At 41.6% G+C, this 11714-nt stretch overlaps 1 protein-coding gene across 1 annotated transcript in view; it reads left to right on the top strand.

Annotated features, from left to right (window-relative positions):
* Positions 1-2862: 2862 nt before the first annotated feature.
* The window catches only part of LOC141141394 (vomeronasal type-2 receptor 26-like), a 104974-nt gene continuing 96122 nt past the window's right edge, over positions 2863-11714 (top strand). The window contains exon 1 of the mRNA XM_073629073.1: positions 2863-3077. Within this exon, the coding sequence (XP_073485174.1) occupies positions 2863-3077 (215 nt within the window). The remainder of the gene's footprint in view (positions 3078-11714) is intronic.

The raw sequence follows: 11714 nt of genomic DNA, 5'->3' as shown, positions 1-11714 counted from the left end.
TAGGAGTCTGTGGGAAGCTCTTCACAAATCTCCTATAATAGGAGCAGAACCCCATAAACTACCTCAATTCAGTGACGGTGTTCGGGCGAGGCCAAGAAGGAACGGCTTCCAACTTCTGACGTTCAGTAGCTATCCCCTCTGCTGCAACTACATGCCCAAGATACGTAACTGAGGTCTGGTAGAACTGCCATTTTTCTAGCGACAGCTTCAGTCCCTCTGTGTGTAACTGTTGAAAAACTTTGTCCAACTGAGCTTCATGCTCCTCCAATGTTCTGCCAAACACGATGATTTCGGTCAAATTCGAAAAATCCTAGAGGGCTGATGTTTTTTTTGTCCTTAGTATCCGCTCTTTAGATACAGCATACTGAACCACTTGGCCCCAGACATACATTGCAGGGCCTCTTCTATGCGGGGGGTTGTGTACTGGTCTGGGATAGTCCTTCGGTTGAAGATTTGGTAGTCAATACACGTCCGGGGTGACCCATTCTTCTTTCCCACTACCACAATCAGGGATACATAAGGGCTCCTGGACTCCTTAATGACCCCAGACTTCTTGAGCTCGTCAGCGGTTCTCTAAGGTCCTCCAGATCACACAAAGCAATCCACCTGGTCCTTTCATGAAAAGGCTTGTCTTCAGTTAGCCAAATTCGATGTTGGGCAGTCCTGGCTCAGCCCACATCAAAGTCATCTTTGGAGAACATCTTCTCCCATCTGGCTAATTGGGCTTTAATCTTCTCCTCCCATCCTGATGGTAGATTTGAGCAATTTTTTTTCCTTGCAAATTTTTTTTTATTATTCAGCTGGGAAGCCCGTTGACAGCTGATGACTTCCCGTCCCTGCTCATTAACAACCAGATTTTACAACACCCTGAATGGGCAAAGCTTTGCCCAATCAGGGCGCAGAAAGCACTGTGGAAATTTGGGTGTTTCCCAATGTTCGGCCCGAACTCATCCTTGGACTGAACCACTCGCCCAACACTAATCTCTACCACACTGTCTCTAACCGGAAGGATCTCTATCCCTGCAATGCCCACTTCACAAAATGTGTGTCATTTTGTGTCACTAAAGATGGCCACGGAGGTTACCCATGGTTCCAGTGTCCAATCTGACAGCTGCTCCCCTGATGACACTGACGGAAGCTCCAGAGGGACAAAGTTCTCCATTCCTCCCTCCTGTACAGTGGCCATGACACAATGCCATCTACAGCCAGGAGGCCACATTGCACCACCTTACGTACTAAAGCACTCATCTTTTTTTTCCTTAAAGAAGACTTCAAGGTATGGCATTTTTTTACATAGCTTGGACCAATCTAACTATGCATATACCATACCAGTGGAATCCCTCTACAATCTGGAAATCACTTTAGTAGACAACCCTACTACAGTGATTTCCACTAGCTTCTGGGTCTTGTACCAAGTGGCTGCCCTGATTGCATTGTAAACACAGGAGTTTGTGATATCACTGCCCCACCTGCCCACCTCATCCAATTAGAGAATGCTTTGTGAATGCAAATGCAATGCAAAGCATTCTCTGAATGAGATCCTTGCTGTGTGGCTGACTGCCTATGTTCAGCATGCAGCTGGTAAGCCATAAAGCATAAGAACTAGAAATGAGTGGAGATCACAGTACAAGAAACTGCTACTACAGTGATCTCTACTATCATTTGGGTTCTGTGCTTCAGCTTGTAGAGGGATCCCATGAGTATGGTATGTGCATTGGTACATTGGTCCAAGCTGCTATACTTGGATTTCTCTTTTTAGGACACATTAAAACCAGTACTTGGGACTACTAATTATTTGTTTTCTTCTTGCACAAGGATACATATCAGTAATTTTTTGGATTGCTAGTGCACTGTGCACGCGTTCTCCTCCTCCTCCTCCCTTTTTCTGTGTCCTGTCCTACACAATGGCAGGTACCCAACCATCATTATTTTGACCCAAAGTTCAAGCCATTGCCATTATTTTGCACAAAAGGCCATTCCATGTCCATGGCATGTAGAATGCCCTAAGGCAGCAGGAGGTAAAGGTGTAATATGAAAATGAAGAGTGTTTGGGCGCTGAAGGTTAGGAGGATAAGTGTTGGGTGATGAAGGTTAGGATTAGAAGTGTTGGAGTGTTGAAGGTTAGGAGGATAAGTATTGAGTCATGAAGGTTAGGAGGAGAAGTGTTGGAATGCTGACAACAGCAGGAAATATAGTGGGACGTTTCAAGGGAGACATTTCACCCCTTTTTGATACAAGGGGAAAACTCTGGTGGATCTACTGCCACCATTCCAGAGGAAGCCCAAGTAGAACAATTACTGTAGGAAAAGAAAAATGCAAAGTCATTACTGTTTCATGAGCGTAAATACAGAAGACATGGAGAAACATGTTTGCAGGTAAGGGCCAAAAAAAAGGTAAGTAAAGACAGTCTTCTTTTATAGGTCTTGCTTACTTTACAGGGTCAGAACAATATAGAATAGTTATGTGCATTGTTAATGTGAGCAGAAATCATTATAAAAAAAAAAATATTTGGTACTACCTGTGTATTTCAATTGTATGATAATATTTAGTATTGATTCTTGCTGAGTAGGAGTTTATTTTAAAGAAATGATGTGTCTTGGTTTAGAGTTGTTAAAATAATATGAATAATAGAGGACTAAACGTAACCTCTCACAAATAAACTACCTGCACAAACAACTAAAATTAGATAGAAGATGATGTCAGTATAATGAGAACAAAGAGAGATGTATGGTACTGAACTGTATAAAAAGAGAAAGAGAAGCCATCTCATTGTATCGTCATTGTGATACCCATGCTGCAGAGGTCTGTGTCACAATGGAGAATTATAGGCTTTAATTAAAGAAGAACCCAGTGATCGGAGCTATGGTCATATCATATATCTACATCTTCCAGTTCTATGTGATCCTGCAATGTATGACACTCTGGAGATCAGGAATGCAGAGTCCAGCCTGTACCCTTCATTTTACTGATGTATTTGATGAATTCCAATATTTTCAGGATGGAGATTTGATCATTGGAGGAGTGTTCACTGTGAGGTCTAAAAAAGATCAATATTCACCTGAAGAAAAGACATACAGGTATGTAACTTACTTGCTATGGAGAGAAAAAGTGATCAGGGCGACAAAGAACAACAAACTGGATTTTACAAAATAATTGTAAAAAATACATGTGATGGAAATATTATAAGAATGTATATATTGGATATAAAATGTCTCTTCATTTACATGCAAGCCAAGCTGAAAGTGTCAGGGGTGGGCGCCAGTGATAGGGGGTGGGTGACAGTGACAAACTATAACAGTGTCAGTGTGTTGGAGAAGTTGCTGGAAGAGTCTTTTCTTTAAAGCTGAAAAGTGTGGGGATTCCTCCATCCGCTCTGTTTGTGTGGATCTGTCATTTTTTATTTATTGTAACTAGGGTTGCATTGATACTAGTATCGGTATTGGTGCCGATACTGAGTATTTGCACAAGTATCAGTACTCGTGCAAATGCACCGATACATGAAACCAATAAGAAGTCCGGTAACTGGAGGTGTCTAAAAAAAGAAAAAAAAAGCAGCTGAAACACTAAAATAAAGAGTAACATTGTTTCTTTTTGTATCTTTCTGTTTCTTCATCTGCAAACCAAAGGGATGAACAAATGTTCCTCTGTTTAACCCCTTATTAACCCTAAATTTACTCTAATGAGTCTTGATTAACTCCCTATTCTCCTCCATTTAATTATTATTTTCCTGCTTTTTTTTTTTACGTCTATTTTTTTTAAACGATAAACAATTAAAACTTTTTTTGTTTGCTTTGTTAGTGAATATTTTCACATATATATATATATATATTAACATATATTTACACATTTCACATTGAAAAAGCACAAAAAAAAATCTATTTATTTAATTTGTAAATAACTTTTCAATGCTTTGTACCATTGCTGACAGCTGAAGTGAAAAAAAAAACAGTTGTGGTAGGTATCGGTAATTGGTATCCGCAAGTACTAAAAAAAAAGTATTGGTACTCGTACAAGTAAAAAAAGTGGTATCAGTGCCTCCCTAGTTGTAACAGTGATCACTTTACAGCTGTCCTTGGATGATTTTTTTTTTCATTCATCCAGGTAGATGGAGGGATCCTCCCTTTTGAGACATTGTATTCTGGAAGCGGGACTCTTCACTGTCAGAATACTCTGACTTTTGCTCTACTAGGCCTCTGCCTTCAGAAAATATATTATGTTCTGGGGATTTAGGTAATTTTATAACCAAAAATGCAGATTTTAAAATGTGTGCAAAAAATAAAATAAATGTTCTAGATGGGACATAAAATCTCAGGGGGATATTTTTGGGGAAAGTGTGATGTGCACTTAAGCTTTAATCCCAATTGTTCTGTTACCATTCTTTATAGCATCACACATACAATCTGTGCTGTTATTTCCCTTTTTTTTACAAACTCCAGCACAGGGCACAATGAAGGGTTCATATACTAAAGTCCTGCTGTGGATTGGCCACTCAGATTGTTTTCATGTGGTTTATGACTTATGTATGTTTAAAGGTCTTAAATCTGAACCCCAGACAGATATAAAAGACACAAATGAATGCAGCTCTGTACTGAATAGTACATCATTACATGTGTAAGTGATGACAATTTACTTGGTATCAGACACAGTCTGGGGGAGGGATAAGACCTGCAAGTGTGTCTGATTCTGAACTGCAGCAGAGAAAAACCAGGTCTCCTGTACTGTTAGACAGAGCTGTGTGGCAGAGCTGTGTAAATAACAGAACTGGATGGACAGACATACAAATCCTTTGGCAGTTAAAACAACTCTCATGTATGCCTTTCTTCTTGTGTATTTCATTATTTGCTTGGAGTTTGATTTGAATACTTTCTCTGCCAGAGCAGTTTCAGTTATCGCACTCCTGGTAAAATGCACATTTTAGGCCTGAAAATTACTTTAAGCTCCCCAAACATTATACAGTATATTTCTGAAAGCAGAGAACCTGCAGAATAAAAAAAAAAATGATAATTGTAAATATTTATGTTGCGCCATATCTGTGCAAATGTGTATCAAACCAATATTTTCACTACAAAATACACTTACATTTCTTTTGGTGCACACAAAGATAGTAATATAATGTATAGTATATATTTTTAAATATAAAAGGTGAGATTGTGTCTAGTAAATAGATACCAAACATGTAAATCTTAAAAAAATGCCTGCACCCACAAAACAAACATCCTTAAGTGACGTTTTCAAAAGCCCTTCCAGCTCATAATTTTAGAGTTAACCATAAATATTGGAAGTAAAACTATTTCTCTCCTCCAAAATGTGTTACACTGGTGATGTCTTCCAATGCTAGCTATACGTATTTTTACATATGTGTGTAAGGGCATCAACGGTCATTTGTTACTTTTTGCTTTACTTATTTATTTTTTCACTTTGCATTTTTCTTCACTTACCGACCAGCCATTGTATATATACGTCATTACTTTGAAGATGGATATCTCGGTAACGGCAGCAGCTACTGCCACAACCGAGGTATCCATCTTTAGGGCCGGCAATTCTGTACACGATAATGGTGGTCTCTGTGGCAGGTTCGCTGCAAGATCACCATTATCGGCGGCAGGAGAGGTGGCACCCCCCCTCCCGCCGCTCTCCCACGCCCTCCGCCGCTTACTGGAGCCGTCGGTAATGGCGGAGGCGATCGGGACCTGTCACTTCCTCAGTATGGAGATCCTCCCAGTTATCTTAAAGGCACAATTTTTTTTGTGTCATTTTTTTAAACGACTTTTTTTTTTTTTTTGCATTAAAGTCTAAATATGAGATCTGAGGACTTTTTGACCCCAGATCTCATATTTAAGAGGACCTGTCATACTTTTTTCTATTACATGGGATGTTTACTTTCCTTGTAATAGGAATCAAAGTGATCCATTTTTTTTAAACAGTGAAAAGTGAAAAAATAAATAAAATAAAGTAAACTAAATAAGAAAAAAAATTTTTTTTTAAAAGCGCCCTGTCCCAACGAGCTTGCACGCAGAAGCGAACGCATACGTGAGTAGCGCCCGCATATGAAAACGGTAGTCAAACCACACATGTGAGGTGTCGCCATGACCGGTAGAGCGAGAGCAATAATTCTAGCCCTAGACCTCCTCTGTAACACAAAACATGCAACTTGTAGAAATTTTTAAACGTCGCCTATGGAGATTTTTAAGGATAAAAGTTTGACGCCATTCCACGAGCGGGCGCAATTTTGAAGCGTTACATGTTGGGTATCAATTTACTTGGCATAACATTATATTTCACAATATAAAAAAATTGGGCTAACTTTACTGTTGTCTTATTTTTTTATTAAAAAAAGTGAATTTTTTCAACAAAAGTGCGCTTATAAGACCGCTGCGCAAATACAGTGCAAAAAAAAGTATTGCAATGACTGCCATTTTATTCTCTAGGGTGTTAGAAAAAAACAATATATAATGTTTGGGGGTTCTAAGTAATTTTCTAGCAAAAAAACCTGTTTTAAACATGTAAACACCTAAAATCCAAAACGAGGCTGGTCTTTAAGTGGTTAAGATCTGTTAAGCCCCCAATGTGATAATATTCTGCAGTGACAGGTTCTCTTTATGGAGACATCAGGGGTCTATTATTTTCCCAGAGCTGATAAAGGACATAAAGTCCCTGATCAGCTCCTACACTTGCCATTAGCAGCTGTTATTTGACAGTCACAAACCCAGAAGTGCTTCCAGGTTCTCTGTATGGAGGAGAGATCAGGTATGTTATCTCTCCTCTGTTCACACCGCTAGTCACCCTGATAGTTGTTGTGGTCTTGTGCTCCTGGTAGGAGTGGGAGAGCCTAGGAACCTCAATGAGGAGTCACATGCTGGGTCTTCACTAGTGATGGGCTTGATGTTCAAGTCGAGCGTAAGTTCGACTTGAACATCAGCTGTCTGTTAGTAGAACAAAGAAACATATGGGGCACTTGCGGGACGTTCGCCCGCTGTGGAGCTCCCCATAATGCACTACGAGATCACAGTGCATTGACAGATGCTGATTAGCCAAAGCATGCACCTGAACTGTATGCTTTGTCCAATCACAGCGTAATGTGCTATTAAAGCCATCATGGCTCAGGGGCTAAGTCCACACCCCACACTATATAAGGCTGCCTACATGGCGGACGTATGTAGTGTGTTGTAGTGGAGAGAGATTAGGCAGGTTAGTTACTGGATTTAGCATGTAGGAAATGTAGAATATATAATACAGTGCAGTCAGTGTAGTGTATATAACGCAGTGCAGAGTATATAGTGCAATGCAGAGTATATACTACAGTGCAGTGCAGAGTATATAGTGCAGTGCAGAGTATTTAATATAGTGTAGTGTGGTGTGAATAACACAGTGTTGTGGTGCTACTGAAGTGTCGGTGTGTCACCACTGATCCCCATTTTTTTTCATTAATCATTTTTTTTGCTATATCAGGTTCTTCTGTTGCATTATTAGTACTCCCCTTCTGTGTCACATTATTTTTATTGTTATTATTATTATACAGGATTTATATAGCGCCAACAGTTTACGCAGTGCTTTACAATATAAAAAGGAGACAATACAGTTATAATACAATAAAATACAAGTGGATTAAGAGGGCCCTGCTCAGAAGAGCTTACAATCTAATAGGGTGGGGCAGGTGGTACAAAAGGTTGTAACTGTGGGGAATGAGCTGGTGGAAATGGTAGAAGATTAGTCGGAGACGTGATAGGCTTTCCTGAAGAGATGAGTTTTCAGGGATCACCTGAAGGTAGCAAGAGTAGGGGATAGCCAGACCGGTGGAGGTAGCGAGTTCAAGAGGATGGGAGAGGCTCTGGAGAAATCCTGGAGATGAGCATGGGAGGAGGAGACGAGAGAGCTTGAGAGTAGGAGGTCTTGAGATGAGCGGAGAGGACGATTTGGGTGATTTTTGGAGACAAGATTGGTGATGTAGCTCGGGGCAGAGTTATGAATGGCTTTGTATGTTGTGGTTACTATTTTGAATTTAATTCGCTGGGTGATTGGGAGCCAGTGTAGGGATTGGAGGAGAGGGTTGGCAGACACTGAGCAGTTGGTAAGGTGGATAAGTCTGGCAGCAGCATTCATGAGAGACTGAAGAGCGGATAGCCTATGGAGAGGCAGGCCAATGAGAAGGCTGTTGCAACAGTCAAGGCGAAAGATAACGAGGGAGTGAATGAGGAGCTTGGTGGTTTCATTTGTTAAAAAGGGGCATATTTTAAAGATGTTACGGAGGTGAATTCTACAAACGTATTACTTATTATTTCTGTGTCAACACAGTAATGGTATACTTTTGATTTTTAGGGGTTATTTAGGGCATAATTGCTATCCCCTCTTCTGCATCGCAGGTGTTTTTCTTTCTGCGTCAGCAGTGGTTCCCTATTTTTTATTTTTTTTGGGGGGGCTTTTTGATTTTTTTTTCCAGCAGGAGCAAAAAAAAAAAACTCACCACCGTTTGTTTGTTTTTTTGCCTTTCTTAATTTGTTTACATTTATTTTATTTTAGTTTTTTTTTTTTGCAGCAGCAGTAGCAGCAGCAGTGAAATAATAATTCTCCACAATTGCTGCATCCTTATTTTCTTTATTAAAAAACTATAATAAAATGGTTTATAGTGCACCAAGCAAAAAATAAATCCCCCCCAAAAATCCTCATCCTTTCCGAAAGGAGAGGCAGACACTCTCGAGCCACTAAAAGAGGGAAAACGGCCTCTGTGTCCACAGAAAAAAAGTGGTGGTCGCAGACATGGTGATTCTTCCGCAGGCAGGGCATGCTTGTCCTTTTTCTCTGCTGCTGGTTGTGTTATTAAGCCACAGCATGCAGAAGAGTTGGTGGAGTGGATAACTAAGCCATCCTCATTCTCCTCATCCTCTGTCACCCAGGCTCATAGTAGTTTGCCTTCCACCGCAGCTGCCAAATCGGCCGATTCCACCGGCTCCTTGTCCACAGCTACTCCTTCCATAGGCCCACCATCATGCACGGAGGAGTTGTTATTATTTGAATTATTGGATCATAAGCTGCTGGAGTATGCACAGCAATTTGAATGCTCCGATATTAGTTCCCAGCTTGAGGCAGGGAGTAACGTGAGCATAGAGAGAGGGGGTGCCACAGAAGGACAAGAAACTAGCAGTCATGTTCACCCAGCTGCAGCATACTTCCAAGTTTGCTCCAATGATGAGGAGGGAGGGGAAGATGAGGTCACTGACTATACGTGGATGTGTGAGAGAACAGAGGATGAAAGTGAGGAGGAGGAGGCACAACTCCAACGAGGCAGGATGTCCTCCAGAGGCTGGCTTAAGGGCAGCCACCCTATTGCATCACACCATAGAGCTCCACAGGTGCAGGGCGCTGCTGACTCCCCACTGACTTCCAAAAGTTCTTTAGTTTGGGCTTTTTTCAACACATGCAAATTAGACCACAGCGTTTCTGTTTGCAATCTATGTCTGAAGTGGATCAAGCGTGGCCAGAACACCATCCACTTGGGCACCACATGCTTGACAAGACATATGATGACCTGCCATGCAGTCTGTTGGCAACAGCACCTGAAAGGCCCACATCATAAAAAAAATGCAGACTTCTCTTTGCTCCTCATCTGGGATCTTTACACCTACTATACCTCAAGTTTTCTCAAAAACCTGCACTGAGAGGAATGATGGTATAGCAATGGGTGCCACAAGTACTTGTACCCAATCTGCTAGCAGTACACCACCTGTTGATTTCACCAGGCAAATTTCGCTATCCCAGTTGCTAAACTGTAAAAAAAAATACTGTCCCAGTCATCCACATGCTCAGCATCTACAGTAAATGCCAGCTTGGCCAAATTGCTAGCACTACAACTGCTGCCTTCTCATATGGTAGGCTCTGCCCCTTTCATGAATTTACAGAATGTGCTATACCACAGTGGCAGGTTCCAAAAATACAATTCTTTTCACATAAGGCCATTACAGCTCTGTACTGTCATGTGAAAGGCAATGTTTTGGCTTCTTTGGACAGGGTGGTCAGCAGCAAGGTTCACATTACTGCTGACTCATGGTCCAGCAGGCATGGTCAGGGACGTTACATTTCCTTCATGGCACACTGGGTAACTCTGCTGGCAGCTGGGAAGGATGCATGGCAGGGTTCAGTGTTGGAGCTTGTTCTGCCACCACGCCTCCAAAAAGCTAGTGGTGATTCTGCCACATCTGTCTGCTCCACCCCCTCCTCTTCTTCTTCCTCTATGGCCTCTTCTGCAGAATTGTCCTCTGAACCAACAGTGCTCCCTAAGCATTCAAGGGGCTACGCAAGCAGTTAGCCTAAAAGATGCCATGCAGTGCTTGAGTTGGTCTGTCTAGGGGACAGGAGCCACACTGGAGCAGTGATTCTGTCAGCTCTGCAGTGGCAGGCTCAGAGGTGGTTGACACCATGGCAGCTTAAACCAGGAATGGATGTATGCGACAATGGCATCAACCCTCTCTCCGCCCTCCGACAGGGACAATTGACACATGTTCCATGCTTGGCACACGTCCTGAATTTGGTGGTACAGTGTTTCTTGAAGAGGTACCCAGGCTTACAAGATCTTCTGAGGCAGGCCAGAAAAGTCTGTCCATCTGTTGTGACGCTCGTACATGGGTACATGCGAGCGTCATATTCAATAGCCCCATTGACCTTTGGAACGCACGTTTGGCCACAACGTTGAGACGTGGAACGCATGCCATTTTGGATGACGTGTGACGGCGTGCGTCTAACCAGCCGGGATATAAAGCGAGCGGAATTCGTTTCAGTCTCTGTTAAGTGCTCCATATTTATTTTGCACATTTCCAATGCTATATTGTATTCGTTATCACGTTTATTGTATTGGAACGTACATGAGATTAACATTATGGCGCTGAAACGCAACCTCAGCCATGATACCGAGGCGTGGAATGCACGCAGGTTCACCATCTTGGATGACCCGGAAGTATGTGTCTAAATGAATGCAGATAGTGCACGCACTGGATTCTCAATATTGGGGTCATATTTTCTTTATTAAGGAGTCAGGCTGCAGTGGATGAGCACCCCAGACGAAGTCTAATGAGACAAAACGTGTCGGGAGGACTCCACTGCCGCCATTATTTTATACAAAGCACTTTTAAACCACTTCTCAAATGTAAGTGTTCTACTTTTTAATAAATTTCTATTGTTTATGGAAATTACGCTATGTGGCCTCTTTTTCCATTCCCTACGGGCCATCATCTCCTGACATGTAACCACCTGTATGGAGACAATTTTTCTATGAATGTTTAAGAAACTCCAGGCTCCAATCACTGAGGATCCCCAAGGTTTCACCTCCATTGTCGGCTGACAATATAAGCCTGTTTGACTCATAGAATGTACATTCTTTTGAGTTCAAACTTTCTGGTAAGCCTACATCTATTCTGGTGGTGGCTTCATCACATTGGTGTTCCTACTTTCCATCGACCATATTGCTATATGCGCTATGTCACACGTGTTATTTACATTTATGTAAATTAGTCCACTGTGGTTTGTTTATTGATTTATTTAAATTATTCATGTTCATGTTAGGGCTGTGTTAACTTAGTTTAGCACTTTAGCGCTACACGTATGCACCTTTTTGGATTTGAGCAAAATTTCTGTTTGTTGTGTTAGCTGCTAACATTTTAGGCAGAGCGGAGTACTGTATTATATTATAGCCTGTTATCTATTGGCCTGTGTCTACATACAGGGAG

The sequence above is a fragment of the Aquarana catesbeiana genome, linkage group LG01 (assembly GCF_042186555.1).
Source record: "Aquarana catesbeiana isolate 2022-GZ linkage group LG01, ASM4218655v1, whole genome shotgun sequence".
Taxonomy (NCBI): Eukaryota; Metazoa; Chordata; class Amphibia; order Anura; family Ranidae; genus Aquarana; species Aquarana catesbeiana.
This window is presented reverse-complemented; position numbering and strand designations above follow the sequence as displayed.